Source organism: Cervus elaphus, chromosome 12, assembly GCF_910594005.1.
Source record: "Cervus elaphus chromosome 12, mCerEla1.1, whole genome shotgun sequence".
Classification (NCBI taxonomy): Eukaryota; Metazoa; Chordata; class Mammalia; order Artiodactyla; family Cervidae; genus Cervus; species Cervus elaphus.
Window position 1 is genome coordinate 74352097 of NC_057826.1, and position 15191 is coordinate 74367287.

Below are 15191 nucleotides of genomic sequence, written 5' to 3' on the forward strand. Positions count from 1 at the left end.
TCATTCCATTATTTTTCTTTCCCAAACTTTTCTTAAAGCTTCTTTCACATCCTTGTTTCTCAAAGAGTAGATAAGGGGGTTGAGCAGTGGGATCACCACTGTGTAGATCACAGCAACTGTGCGGTCTTGGGTCAGGGAGTAGCTGGACCTGGGGCGCAGGTACATGAAAAGTGTTGTGCCATAGAAGAGGCACACAGCAGTGAAGTGGGAAGCACAGGTGGAAAAGGCCTTGAACCTGCCCTGGGCTGAGTTCATTCTCAGGATGGTGATGAGAATTAAGAGGTAGGAGACCAAGATGGTGAGGGTACAGCTCAAAAGGTTGAAACCAGCAAAAATGAAGAGCAAGATTTCACACAGTGAGGTGTCCACACAAGACAGAGACAGGATGGGTGGTCCATCACAGAAGAAGTGAGTGACCACATGAGTACCACAGAATTTCAGACTAAAGATACAGCTTGTGTGGATCAGAGAATTAAGAAATCCCGCACCATAGGATCCCACAATCAGAGAGGCACAGACCGTAGGAGACATGGCAATTGGGTAGAGCAGGGGGTTACAAACAGCCGCATAGCGGTCATAGGCCATGGCAGCAATGAGATAACATTCACTGGTGGCAAAACCCGCATAGAAAAACATCTGAACCACGCAGCCTAGATAGGTGATCACCTTCCTCTTGGCCAAGAAGTTCACCAGAGTCTGGGGGACAACCGTGGAGGAGTAGCAGAAATCCAAGAAGGAGAGGCTCTTCAGGAGGGAGTACATGGGTGTGTGCAGCATGGCACTTACATGGATCAGAAGAAACATGACTAGATTCCCCAGCAGTGTGAAAGTGTACATGCCCAGGAACACCACAAAGAGCAGCTTCTGGAGCCAGGGGTCCCTGGTGAGCCCCAAAAGCTCAAACTCAGTCCCTCGGCTCAGGTTGGCTCCTTCCATATTTCTTCAGTGCTCTGCGACGTGGAAAGAGAGGGCCACCAGAAAGAAGTGGAACACCCAGGGGCTCTCACTGGTTTAATTCTGCCCTGAGGACAGCCTTCTGAAGATTGCTCTCACCGAGGAAGTCTGGCTTCCTCAGTGGAGTTCTGTCATAGAGAAGTTCTCCTCAACTTGGCTGATTAGTCAGTGAGGAAGCATTACTTGAGCAGCAATGGAAAATAGAAAAGAAATATACACAATTTGATCTCTTAGGGATCTTAAAAAATTCTAAATAATGAAACAATTACTTACCAAAAATTTATTGACCATCTTCTATAAACTTAAATCTATGTTTTTCCTGTCAGGAATTCAAGTATGTCTGACTTCAGGAAGCCTATATTCTAGAGACTATATATTTTGTGTTTAAGCACACAAGTTCTGGCATTGGACTGGCAAGGTTCCAAACTGAGACCTCACCATTAGCCAGCTGTGTAACCTTGGGAATGTTACTTAACCTTTCTTCTGATTTTCAGTTTTCTGTAAAATAGGGATAACAACACTAATCTCAAAAGATTATTGTAAAAATTCAATGAGTTAATTCATGTAAAGCACTTGAACAAAGCCTGGCACTTTGAGAAAGAATGTTAGCTTTGATTATTCTTGTTGGAGAGAGAGATCTAACACAAAACTAAACAACAATAAAAATAAATAAATGAAACAGTGACAAGATTTAGCAAACAACCTATCACCAAACAAAATAGAAGAGAAACATGTACTAAGTGAGAGGGACTAAACAAGCCTTCAGAGGATCCGGAGAGTTCTAGAGGAGTGGTGGGTGGTTCGTAGGCTCAGCTATAAAATTGCCTCTCAGAACTTGGCACAAGTCAAGCACTATTGTGGACTCTAAAGGTGATGGGGGTTGGGATGTGGAGAAATAGGGGCGGTATAAGGCTGCAGAGTGTATGTACAGTGAGACCTTGCACTCCAGAGCATCAGCCAAGGAGAAAATGTCACCCATCCTTCATGAAAGCACCATCATTTCCAGTGAAATTTCCTTGTTCTCAAGGAGTGTTGGGGCCAGCAGGGAAGGAATAGCCCCTCCCCAAGACTAGGGCTTTGTAAAAATGCCTTTTACATGCAGAAAATTAATAAAGTCATGATGAATAAAGTCATGATGTACTCTTGAGAGTCCCTTGGACTGCAAGGAGATCCAACCAGTCCATCCTAAAGCAAATCAGCCCTGAATATTCCTTGGAAGGACTGATGCTGAAGCTGAAACTCCAATACTTTGGCCACCTGCTGTGAAGAACTGACTCATATGAAAAGACCCTGATGCTGAGAAAGATTGAAGGCAGGAGGAGAAGGGGACGATAGAGGATAAGATGGTTGGATGGTATCACCAACTCAGTGGACATAAGTTTGCATAAACTACGGGAGGTGAAGATGGACATGGAGGCCTGGCATGCTGCAGTCCATGGGGTCACAAAGAGTCAGACACAATGGAGCAACTGAACTGAACTGAACTGTGCCACCTGAACCCCACACTCTCTCCTGCTCCACTGGCTGCTCTGTTCCTGAATCACCTTGGGCTCTGGAGTCAGCTAAGTATCCTGTGCTCTTTGGTGAGGATCCTCAGTTGTGAAGGCTTTGAAACCAGCAGATATGATTGCAGAGGCTAGAAAGGGAAAAAACTGAGCCCCCTCCTCCTGCCTTGAGGAGTAAATAATGGAGCTGTGAAGGATGTTGGGAAGATTGCAGAGAGGAAAGAGCTGTCATGAACAGGCAAAAGATTCTAGTTTGTCCCATTGGCAAACTTTCCAGAATCAGCAAAGTGCCAGAGCAGGGGAAGACTCTGGAATATGGATAACTAAATTTATCCATAAATTTGTTGAGGGACTTCCCTGGTGGTCCTGTGGTTAAGGATCCAGTGATTAAGACTCTGTGCTCCCAATGCAGGGGGCCTGGCTTTGATCTCTAGGCAAGGAACTAGATCCCACATGCTGCAACTAATAGCTCACAAGCTGCAACTAAAGATCCTACATGCCACAACTAAGACTTGGCACAGCCAAATCAATAAATGAAATTTTTAGAAAATTTTAGCTATCAAGTAGATACTGAAGGCACTATGGCTATTGATGGAACGTTGTGAGCAGTGACTGGAAGAAATCATTGTAATGCCCAAAGAGATAAGATGCTCTAATAAAGTTGCAATACAAAACCCAAGAGGGCAAATTTGAACACAGGGTACTGATAACATCTTTTAGAGCACATGGAGCATAACTGACTTATTTGGTGTCACTGAGATGTAACATTTCAGCCATTCTGAACCCAACAGTTTCTAGTTTATAATAAACCCTATTATTGCAGGATTGCAGACAGCCCCAGATTTGGGTTGCAAATGTCATTGGCCCTATTGGTGTCAAAAGCCAACTCAGCTTCAAGGCAAATTACAAGGACTTTAAAGAATTAACTGTATAAATCTCAGGATGAAATAACTTACAGGAACTTCAAGAAATTGAGAAATGGTTATTATGAGTGAAGTAGAACTTAAGACCCAAGTTCACACCTTCTTCAATAGGTGGTTTCAGTGTGGGTAACAGGTCTGCAAGTACTTCTCTGATTAAAAGAGTAGACAAAAGCTGGGAAGAGTAGGGAAAAGAGTAGACAAAAGCTGGGAAGAGTAGGGATGCAGCCAACACTCAGGCCGGGAGGTGGGATAGAGAAGAGTAGGGTAGGGGGTAATGCAGTGGTAGCTGATCAGAGCCTCTGATTTATTACTTGCTTTATATCTACTCACTTTCTCTTCTTCTCCCCTCTCCTCTGTCATCCCTCTTCTCCAGTCTGCACTAAATTCAAAACTATTCAGAGTATAGAGAGTTAGTCAAGCAAGGGACTGTGGACAAACTGACATTTCTGACAGTCTTTCAAAGGATGCTGGAGTGGGGTCTCCATGGCAGTCCAGTGGTTAGGATTCCTTGCTTCTAATTCAGGGGGCACAGGTTTGATCCCTGGTCGGGGAACTAGGATCCCACATGTTATGCAACATGGCCAAAATAATAATAAATAGTTGGAAGCAGTTCATCTTGGTGGGGGGAAAGGATGCTGGAGTAACCACTATTTCCGTTGGCTGTAGTTTATACCTGTGAATGGAAACTAGGAAGAAAACTTGAGTGGTCTAGTCTAGTCATGGTGGGTGGAGTGTTTAGGAGTGAGAGCAGGTGCCAGGGGCCTGTAGATGAGGGAGGAATAAGCAAGGGGTTTTATTATACCTGTTTCTTTGCATTCCTCCTTAGGATAACAGAGTGGGAGTACAACGGAGAGCAGGCTGCCAGAGGGAGCAGCAATGACCCCAAACAATGGTTCTGAAGCGTTAAGGCGCTCTGCCCATGGTTCCCTGGAGAAGTTTGCTGCATGTGCAGATTCTAGGTACCAGCCTCAGAAAATGTGATCTAGTAAATCTAAAGCCAGGCCCCCAAATCTGGTGAATCTGAAACAGGTGGTCACTGACCACACTTTGAGAAACACTAAACCTTGGAGCATCTTCCCTTGAGCCACATATAAATATCCTTTTCTGAGTTGCTAGAATTCTCCATGTTCTAGAAAATCAGATCAGCCTGTAGGATAAGGTGGTTGTCCTGGACATTCCCTTCCTTCCAGAAGACATATCAGTAGTTAACAATTCCCAGAAATCTGAATATTACTTGGTGATAGTAAAGTACCAATGAATTTCCTCCTTCAAGTTTGCTTTAGATGTTCACAAGAAAACCATTTAATTCCAACAGAGCATGTGACTTGGTGGCAGAGTTGTTGCTCTGGAGGTCAGAACACAATCTTTCATTAGAAAAACAGTGATGACAAAGCCAGACTCATTGGGTCCATCGACTGAGCCTGGGGACTAGAGCCTGCTACTGACTTTAACCTCTCACGTGGTGAGGGGAGGGAGGCAGTCCCCACCCTGAGAGGCACTCACAGCTGGTCCTGTACACCCCAGAGCCACCTTTTCCCATGGGTGGCCCATGAGCTCATAGCTGGGGAGGATGTTGCTTTCATTAATGAGGGCTTAGCAGGCAGGTGAAGAAGTAAGAATAATTGGCCCCATATAGATCTATTAATGCATTTGCAAAGTTACTGAGTTTCTACCCTTGAGAAATCTGGTGACTGGGACACTGGGAATAAAGGGAACAGATCCATACCAGATCCCTGCCAATACACTGATCAGTAGCCCCAAAGGACCTTTCTACCTCAACCCTGAATTGAACTCATGTAATTATTATCTGTATTTCTTCTATGCAGGAGAAACAAGTTTTTATAGTTTTTCTTTCCTTTATTCCAGTTTCCCAGTGTACACAGTGACCTAGACTACAGTGTAGGATGACCTCTCTGTCCATCAAGATCATAATAAAATTAGAGGTATGTGATTTGCTTAACACATACTTGGGATTTTCTAGAGATAGTTCTGTTATCAATTTCTAATTTAATAGCATGTCATCAGAGAACATGCTTTGTATGACTTGAATACTTTTGCATTTATTGAGACTTGTTTATGGCCCAGAATATGGTGTATTTTGATGAATGTTCCATGACCACTTGAAAAGAATTATATTCTGCTGTCGTTAGGTCAAGTGGTCTATCATTTCCAATTACCTCATGTCGCTTAATAGTGTTGTTCAAGTCTACTATATCCTTTCTAATTTTCTGCCTACTTTTTCTACCAAGAATTGAAAGGGGAGTACATTGAAATCTCTAACTATAATTGTGAATTTTTTTTCCTTGCAGTTTTTCAGTTTTGCTTTCATGTATTTTGAAGTTTTGTTATGAGGTACATAAACATTTAAGATTGTTATGTCCTCTTGATAACATACATGATAAAAATGACCAGGAGCACCACACTCTGAAAAAAGAAAAAAAAAGAAAAAAAAAAATGACCAGGAGCTGAGAATCCCTGGGGCCATCTTGAAGGCTGGCTATCATCGTCCTCCCTCTGGCCCTCACTGATTCTTGTTCAACTTATACATGAATATATGCTCAAAATATACTCACACCTCCCCAAAGTCATGTTCCATTACAGTATCAGCTCAAAGTCCACAGTCACATCATCTAAATCAGGTATAACTGAAGTATGGTCCCTCTGTAAGAGTATCTTGGCTACAGTTCCTCTCAGTCTTAAGACTGGTGAGCTAAACACAGAAGTTACATCTGGCTTCTATACACATAAAACATATATTGGCAGGACAGGTATGGGATAACCTCTGTAGGAAAAAATGGGGGTGGGGAAAGGTGGGCACACAAGAGTCACTGAGTCACAAAAATTCTTAAATCCAGTAAGACACTTGTTGGCAAGTCCTTGTTTAGGACTCAAATCCTAAGAATAATTGTCTGTGGCTCTTGGTTCCACTCGGAGATTATAGTTGTCCTCACTAAATTATCCTTCACTTTATATGAAAGCTAGCCTGTGTTTGTAAGCTGAGTAGTTTTCTCAGCTTGCTTCCTCACTGAAGGGGTTTGGGGATTGAAAGGCTTCTCTTCATTTTTTTCTTACAGTTCAGTCTGGTGGTGGTTCTGTCATCGTGACATTCTTAAAAACTTGGGGGTCTTCTGTGACTCTTATTAACAAATCTCTCTTAACACAGCCCTCTGCCTTGAACCTCTGCTGCGACTGTTGAGGGCTTGTGCTCTGAAACTTTTTGGAAGTCCTATCATTTAACTGAACCATTCTCTGAGGTGCTACCTTAGATCTTTCTAAAGTCTTTTTGGTTGTTGTTATACTTCAATTTTTTTTTTTCTTTTCTTTACATGAATCAGCCATGGATTTACATGTGTTCCCCATCCCGATCCCCACTTCCGCTCCCTCCCCATCCCATCCCTCTGGGTCTTCCCAGTGCACCAGCCCTGAGCACTTGTCTCATGCATCCAACCTGGGCTGGTGATCTGTTTCCAACCCTCAGTTTCATCTTTGTTATTTATTTGGCCATGAGCCACTTGAGGGATCTTAGTTTCCTGACCAGGGATTGAACCTGGGCCCCCAGCAGTGAGAACATGCAGTCCTAACCACTGGACAGCCAGGGAATTCCCAGATTGCCAATTTCATTAGGCAATTCATATTTTCTACCATCTACATTACTGAAGGCACCAGTGTTGCTAAACTCTCTGCAACTGCATAACAGAGATTTTTTTCCCTCTCGGTTTCCAATAACATTTTCCTCATAGTCATCTAAGTTGCATGTTTATCTTTATTGGCAGCCTTCTCAAAGATTATCAGAATTTTGCTAACAGTCTCTTCAAGGCATTTTAGACTTTCAGTGATCCTCTCCTCAAAGTTCTTTCAGCTTCCTCCCACCGTACTGTCAAAGATGCTTATAATTTTTTAGGGTTTTGTTAAATCCACGTCTCATTTCCATTTACCAAAGTCTGTTTTATTATCTATTGCTTTGTAATAAACTGTCCTAAAATTTAGCAGCTTAAAAAAAAAATAAACACTTAGTATTTCACATAATTTCTATGGGTCAAAAATTTGAGAGACCTTGTCTTTCTCACTGAGTTGCAGTTAAGATGTCAATTGGAGCTGTTGTCAGTTGAATCACTGGAGGATCTGCTTACAAGATAATTCACTCACTTGACTGTGTTGATGCTGTTAGCAGGAGACCTCAGTTCTTCTACACATGGATCTCCCCACAAGACTGTGTCTCCTCCTGACATGATGGCTGCCTCCCTGCAAAGGAGGTGAACAAAGAGAGTGCAAGGAGAAAGCCACAGTGTGTTATAAGACCTTGGAAGCCTCAGAAAGCACACACTATTACTTTCACAATATTCTGATAGTTACTCGGGTCAGCCCTACTAAGGACTGGTAAGGGCCAAGAGGGCTGGCTATCATATTTGGAAATTAAGAGGGAATCAATTCAGTGTCTTGAAAACTAGGATTTAAAGGGAAAGAATCAAACATTTATTCTGCATTTCCTATGTGAACTACCGTATCTAAAATATAAAGACAATGAAAACTCAAAAGTAAAAAACTGAAAAATATATATACCATGCATATTTCAACAAAAAGAAATCTAATTTAACTATGCTAATGTAAGTTAAAGTAGACATTAAAGGAAAGAGCTTTAGGAGAGACTAAGGGCATTTCATAATAACGAAAGGGCCAATCCAACAGGAAGATGTAATAATCCTAAAATTAATATGCATTTAATAACACAACCTCAAATATATATAAAGCAAACTGATAGAACATAGGGTGAAACAGATTAAATTATAATCATAGTTGGAGATTTTAACACATCTCTGTCACTAAATGATGGGACAAGCTGACAGAAATATCACAAAGGGAGCAGTAGGCTCTGAACCGCGAGCCGCCGTGAGCTCTCGGATTCCAGCCGGCGCCAGCGAGCCCGGGGGCATCGCCCGCAGCGGCCAAGCTCATGGCCGGCTGAGCGGGACGCCGCCTCCGCCTCAGCCACCGCCGCCGCCGCCGCCGCCGCCTCCTCCTCAGCCGGCGGCGGCCCGGGCCCAGCAGCCATGGCCGAAGACTACTGGGACGGGCGCCTGCGGCGAACTGGAGGAGAAGGAGGTCGTGCGGCCTCAGTCCGGGCCGCCACCCCAGGCGCCGCCGCGCCGGCCCCGCGGCACTGAGGTTGCTCGCGCGCCCCCGCCGGTCGCCATGGATCGGATGAAGAAGATCAAACGGCAGCTGTCAATGACACTCCGAGGGGGCCGAGGTATAGATAAGACCAATGGTGCCCCTGAACAGATAGGCCTGGATGAGAGTGGCGGGGGCGGCGGCAGTGACCTTGGAGAGGCCCCCACACGTGCTGCCCCTGGGGAACCTCGCTCTGTGCGGGGCCCACTCAGCTCTGCACCAGAGATTGTGCATGAGGACTTGAAGATGGGGTCTGACGGGGAAAGTGACCAGGCTTCAGCCACGTCCTCCGATGAGGTGCAGTCACCAGTGAGGGTGCGCATGCGCAACCATCCCCCACGCAAGATCTCCACTGAGGACATCAACAAGCGCCTATCACTACCAGCTGACATCCGGCTGCCTGAGGGCTACCTTGAGAAGCTGACCCTCAACAGCCCCATCTTTGACAAGCCCCTCAGCCGCCGTCTCCGCCGCGTCAGCCTGTCTGAGATCGGCTTTGGGAAACTGGAGACCTACATCAAGCTGGACAAGCTGGGAGAGGGTACCTATGCCACTGTCTACAAAGGCAAAAGCAAGCTCACAGACAACCTTGTGGCACTCAAGGAGATCAGACTGGAACACGAAGAGGGGGCACCCTGCACCGCCATCCGGGAAGTGTCCCTGCTCAAGGACCTCAAACACGCCAACATCGTCACACTACACGACATTATTCACACGGAGAAGTCCCTCACCCTTGTCTTTGAGTACCTGGACAAGGACCTGAAGCAGTACCTGGATGACTGTGGGAACATCATCAACATGCACAATGTGAAACTGTTCCTGTTCCAGCTGCTCCGTGGCCTGGCCTACTGCCACCGGCAGAAGGTGCTACACCGAGACCTCAAGCCACAGAACCTACTCATCAATGAGCGAGGAGAGCTCAAGCTGGCCGACTTCGGCCTGGCCCGGGCCAAGTCAATTCCGACGAAGACCTACTCCAACGAGGTGGTAACACTGTGGTACCGGCCCCCTGACATCCTGCTCGGGTCCACGGACTACTCCACTCAGATTGACATGTGGGGTGTGGGCTGCATCTTCTATGAGATGGCCACGGGCCGGCCCCTCTTCCCAGGCTCCACAGTGGAGGAGCAGCTGCACTTCATCTTCCGCATCTTGGGAACCCCAAATGAAGATACATGGCCAGGCATCCTGTCCAATGAAGAGTTCAGGACATACAACTACCCCAAGTACCGAGCTGAGGCCCTTTTGAGCCATGCACCCCGAATTGACAGCGACGGGGCTGACCTCCTCACCAAGCTGCTGCAGTTTGAAGGTCGCAATCGGATCTCCGCAGAGGATGCCATGAAACATCCATTCTTCCTCAGTCTGGGGGATCGGATCCACAAACTTCCTGACACTACTTCCATATTTGCACTAAAGGAGATCCAGCTACAAAAGGAGGCCAGCATTCGATCTTCGTCAATGCCTGACTCAGGCAGGCCAGCTTATCGAGTGGTGGACATCGAATTCTAAGCCACAGACCGAGGCCCCAGCAGGCAGCAGCTGGAGGGATGCCACACCCCCACGGGGCAGCCCCCAACTGCATCCTCCCTGCTTGCTGCCTGCCTCCCTGCCTGACTCATGCTCCCATGCCCACATGTCCCCTGCTGCCTGTCTGAACACCTGACCATTGGCCTGTTGGCCCACCCATTGGCCTGTCTGCTGGGTGCTAACAAAGCTCTCATCGCTCCTTCTCCTGGTCTGTCTATCTGTCTATATGTGTCTCTTTCTCTCTCTGTCTTGGTAGTTGCCGGTGGACAGCGTGGCCGTGCCAGCCTCCCACACTGAGGCCAGGCCTAGACCCCTCCCCATCACACCCTCCCCCAGGACCACTACCCCATGGCCAACCAGGGGTCTGGAGCTAGCCCAGGCTGGGGATCTCGACTCAGACAAGTCATGGTGATGCCTTGGGTCTGAGGCTCCCCTTCCTGCTTTCCTGCCTCATGTTGTGTGGGCCTTGTTTGTTTGTTTCATTCATTGTTGTTTTTTTAATTATTTTAAGTGAGGTTTTCATTTTTTAAATGCAATATCTCTGTATACAGACTGCTGGGCCCCACTCACTGTGTGTGGCCCTCCCACAGTATTTTGTGCAATGAAGCCCTGCTCCCAGCCTTTTCATGGCAGGGACATAGTCCCTATTCAAAACCCTGATCATCACCAGACCCTGGGGTCAGCTAAGGGAAAGCATGCCTTGGCAACTCGCCTTCCAACCCCCACCTGCCATCCCCAGCCGCAGGGGGACTTGGGGACTACTGGAGACTCTCTGGGAGATGGATGAGGTGGGGGGCCCCCACTCTTTCCCTCCTGCAGTCCCATAGCTGGGGCTTCCTTCTCAGGGTCTCCCTAGCCCAGCCCTCCTGCCCCCATCCTGCACGGTGCTGTTGAGTAGGGGCCCTGCCAGGAACTGACCAACTCAGTGATGGAGCCATAGCGTGCATATGTGCACAAGCAGGGACAGAGGGGCGCATGGGAGGTTGTGCCCAGGCATTACCCCCTATCCTCTGGGGAAAGTGAGACAGGGCAGGGACAGTCTCTGGGGTCAATCCCCAGATGGGTGGTTACCTTCCCTTCCTCCACTCTAAACCCTGGGGCCCTCAAATGGGGTGGGAGGGCAGGGGCAGGGGCCCTCCTAGGGGAGTTGGGAGGGGTGGGTTCCTGAATGCACCATAATCGCTGTATGAAATATTAAAAAGTCTAAAGTGAAAAAAAAAAAAAAGAAATATCACAAAGGATATAAAGGATATGAATGAACAACTAATGAAATTGATATACATAACAATGCACCTACAAATCACAGAATGCACATTCTTCTAAAGCAATATATGCTTTGGATATTTACCAAAATGGAACATACACCTGGCAATACAGTAACTCTTAGCACATTTCAAAGGAATGAAATTATAAAGAGTATGTTCTCTGAATGCAGTGGAATTAAACTATAAATAAAAAAGATAGTTACAAAATCCTGCTGAGAAATTAAATAATAGACTTAAGAAATTAAGCAATAGACTGACTTCTACATAACCAGAGTTAAAAGAGAAATCACACTGTTAATGAGATACAACAAAGATTTAAAAGATACAAGAATATTATGAGTAATCATCCCAATAAATTTAAATTTAAATAAAATAGAAAAAAAATCCTTAAAGAGCATAACTTATCAAAACAAAGAGGAAATAATCAGAATAGTCCTAAAGCTAATACAAATTTTAATCCATTATTAAAAATTCCCTGCAAAGAAAACTTAGGCCCAAATGGCTTTATCAGTAAAATTTCCCAAATATTTAAAGAATAAATAACATCTATATTACACAGAAAATTCCAGGGGATAGGAAAAGAGGAAATTCTGTTTAATTTATTATAAGAGACCCATATAACCTTGACAACCAACACCTGGAAACAACACTGTAAGAAAGGAACCCCAGGTCAATTTCTCTCATGAACACAGGGACAAAAACCCTAAATAAAATATTTGTGTGTGTGTGCTCAGTCATGTCTTTCTGTCTGTGGCCCCATGGACTGCAGCACACCAGGCTGCTTTGTCCATGGAATTTTCCAGGCAAGACATATGAAGTGAGTTGCCATTTCCTCCTCCAGGGGATCTTCCCGACCCAGGAATCAAATCTGTGTCTCTTACATCTCCTGCATTGGCAAGTAGATTCTTTACCACTAGTGCCACCTGGGAAGCCCTAAATAAAATATTAGCAAAACAAATATAGTAATATATAAAAAGGGTACATATTACATCAAACTGATTTTATCCTAGGACTGCAAAGTTGATTTAACATTCAAAATAGAATCTAAACAAGGGGTACAAATGAACTCATTTACAAAACAGAAGTAGAGTCACAGATGTAGAAAACAAACTCATGGTTATCAGAGTGTAACAGGGGGAAGGGATAAATTGGGAGATTGGCATCGACATATACACGTTACTATATATAAAATTGATACTGAGACCTACAGTAAGAACCTATGGCACAGGGACTTAATGCACAGGGAAATCTACTCAACACTCTGATGGCCTAAATGGGAAAATAATCTTTAAGAAGAATAGATATATGTGTATGTAAAACTGATTCACTTTTCTGTACACCTGAAACTAATACAACATTGTAAATCAACTATACTCCAATAAAAATTTTAAGAAAACATTTAAAAATAAAGGCTAAAATACATAATTGTCACAATTAATGGAGAGTAAGCATTTGATAAAACTTCATACTCACTCATGATTTTTAAAAATCTTTGCAAACTAGTGATAAAAAAGAATATCCTTAATCTAACAAAACATAAATACAAAAACTTTACAGCAAGCATCATGTTTATTGGTTTTATTAAAATCTAATAAATAGTAAAAACTTTCTCCCTGAGATCAGGAATGAGACAGGGTTATCCTCTATCACAATTTTGATTCAACAATGAACTGGACAATTTCTATCAATAGTGTGTAATAGGCAAGAGCAAGAAATAAGTATTGGAAAAGCAGAAACAAAACTTATTCACAGACAGCATGATTGAATACATAGAAAGTCCAAAATGAATCTACAGAATTCAAAAGTTAATCTAGCAAAAACCTGAATCCAAAGTTATAAAAATAAATTATTGGAAAAAGTTATTATAAAATAAAACATCTTAAATGATAGCATTTACCTTGGTATCTAAAATTAATTCTAATGAAAGTGCAAGCAGATGGGGAAACAGTGACAGACTTTATTTTTTGGGGCTCCAAAATCTCTGCAGGTGGTGACTGCAGCCATGAAATTAAAAGACGCTTATTTCTTGAAAAAAAAAGTTATAATCAACCTAGACAGCATATTAAAAAGCAGAGACATTACTTTACTAACAAAGGTCCATCTAGTCAAAGCTAGGGTTTTTCCAGTAGTCATGTATGGAAGTGAGAGTTGGACTATAAAGAAAACGGATTTCCTTGTTGGTGGTGGTTGTTGCTCAGTCATTAAGTTGTGTCCAACTCTATGACCCTGTGGACTGCAGCACTCCAGGCTCCTCTGTCCTCCACTATCTCCCAGAATTTGCTCAAATCCATTAGAAGTTGAAGCTGACTTTTACTTTTCATCCTAAAACTTTTATAATATTTTTTGCTGTAGTAAAGTCTAATTTTAAAAATAAAATTGCTTGAAATTTTAAAGAGAAAAAAAAAAAAGAAAACTGAGTGACGAAGAATTGATGCTTTTGAACTGTGGTGTTGGAGAAGACTCTTGAGAGTTCCTTGGACTGCAAGGAGATCCAACCAGTCCATCCTAAAGGAAATCAGTCTGGAATATTCATGGAAGGACTGATGCAGAAGCTGAAACTCCAATACTTTGGCCACCTGATGCAAAGAACTGACTCCTTTGAAAAGACCCTGATGCTGGGAAAGATCGAAGGCGGGAGGAGAAGGGGAGGACAGAGGATGAGATGGTTGGATGGGGATGACAGTGGATGAGATGGTTGGATGGCATCACTGACTCAATGGACTTGAGTTTGGGTAAACTCTGGGAGTTGGTAATGGACAGGGAAGCCTAGCGTGCTGCAGTCCAATGGGGTCACAAAGAGTCAGACATGACTGAGCGACTGAACTGAAATAATGAAGTACGTGAAAGCTACTAAATAATATTAAAAGAACTAAAGAAGACTCAAAATTATAAAAATTCATTCCATTTGATCTATAGATTACATTCAGCCCCATTCAAAATCCCAATAGTTCATCTTTAGAAATTGCAAGCTGATTTTAAAATTATTACAGGTTTTTAAAAAGGCCTTCCTCGATTCCTTAAAAAACTGGAAATAGAACAGCCATATGACCCAGCAATCCCACTCCTGGGCACACACACTGAGGAAACCGGACCTGAAAGAGACATGTGTACCCCAATGTTCATCGCAGCACTGTTTATAATAGCCAGGACATGGAAGCAACCTAGATGCCAACCAGCAGACGAATGGATAAGGAAGCTGTGGTACATATACACAATAGGATATTACTCAGCCATTAAAAAGAATACATTTGAATCAGTTCTAATGAGATGGATAAAACTGGAGCCCATTATACAGAGTGAAGTAAGCCAGAAAGATAAACACCAATTTAGTATACTAACGCATATACATGGAATTTAGAAAGACGGTAATGATAACCCTAATATGCAAGACAGAAAAAGAGACACAGATATATAGAACAGACTTTTGGACTCTATGGGAAAAGGCTAGGGTGGGATGATCTGAGAGAATAACGTCGAAACATGTATATTATCAAGTGTGAAACAGATCGCCAGTCCAGGTTGGATGCATGAGACAAGTGCTCGGGGATGGTGCACTGGGATGACCCAGAGGGATGGGATGAGAGGGAGGTGGGAGAGGGGTTCAGGATGGGGAACACATGTAAATCCACAGCTGATTCATGTCAATGTATGGCAAAAACCACTACAATATTGTAAAGTAATTAGCCTCCAACTAATAAAAATAAATGGAAAAAAAATAAATAAAAAGGCCCTCCTCAAATCCTGTCTTTAGCCAAAGGACTGGTAAAGGGGTGGCCTAGGAGAATAGAAAATCTTTTTGCAATATTCACACTACTCCAGTCACCAAAGCAAAAAATGCAGTCAGC

At 43.8% G+C, this 15191-nt stretch overlaps 2 protein-coding genes across 2 annotated transcripts; one reads left to right on the forward strand and one right to left on the reverse strand.

Moving 5' to 3' along the window:
* LOC122704577 (olfactory receptor 5AU1) lies at positions 1-1374 on the reverse strand. The gene has a single exon (XM_043919434.1). It carries the CDS (start codon positions 934-936, stop codon positions 1-3), a length of 936 nt encoding a protein of 311 aa, XP_043775369.1. The 5' UTR covers positions 937-1374.
* Positions 1375-8191: 6817 nt separating this feature from the next.
* Positions 8192-11306, forward strand: LOC122704572 (cyclin-dependent kinase 16-like). Its single transcript, XM_043919422.1, has 2 exons — positions 8192-10025; positions 10338-11306. The coding sequence occupies exons 1-2, from the start codon at positions 8207-8209 to the stop codon at positions 10376-10378; spliced, it is 1860 nt and encodes a 619-aa protein (XP_043775357.1). The 5' UTR covers positions 8192-8206; the 3' UTR covers positions 10379-11306.
* Positions 11307-15191: the final 3885 nt, after the last annotated feature.

What these genes read in the sequence shown, in the direction of transcription:
- LOC122704577 (XM_043919434.1), bottom strand. Translation starts at nt 936, where the DNA reads ATGGAAGGAGCCAACCTGAGCCGAGGGACTGAGTTTGAGCTTTTGGGG.
- LOC122704572 (XM_043919422.1), top strand. Translation starts at nt 8,207, where the DNA reads ATGATGGGACAAGCTGACAGAAATATCACAAAGGGAGCAGTAGGCTCT. An exon ending in TTCGTCAATGCCTGACTCAG is followed by an intron (nt 10,026 to 10,337) that starts GCAGGCCAGCTT and finishes CTGTCTTGGTAG; the next exon opens with TTGCCGGTGGACAGCGTGGC.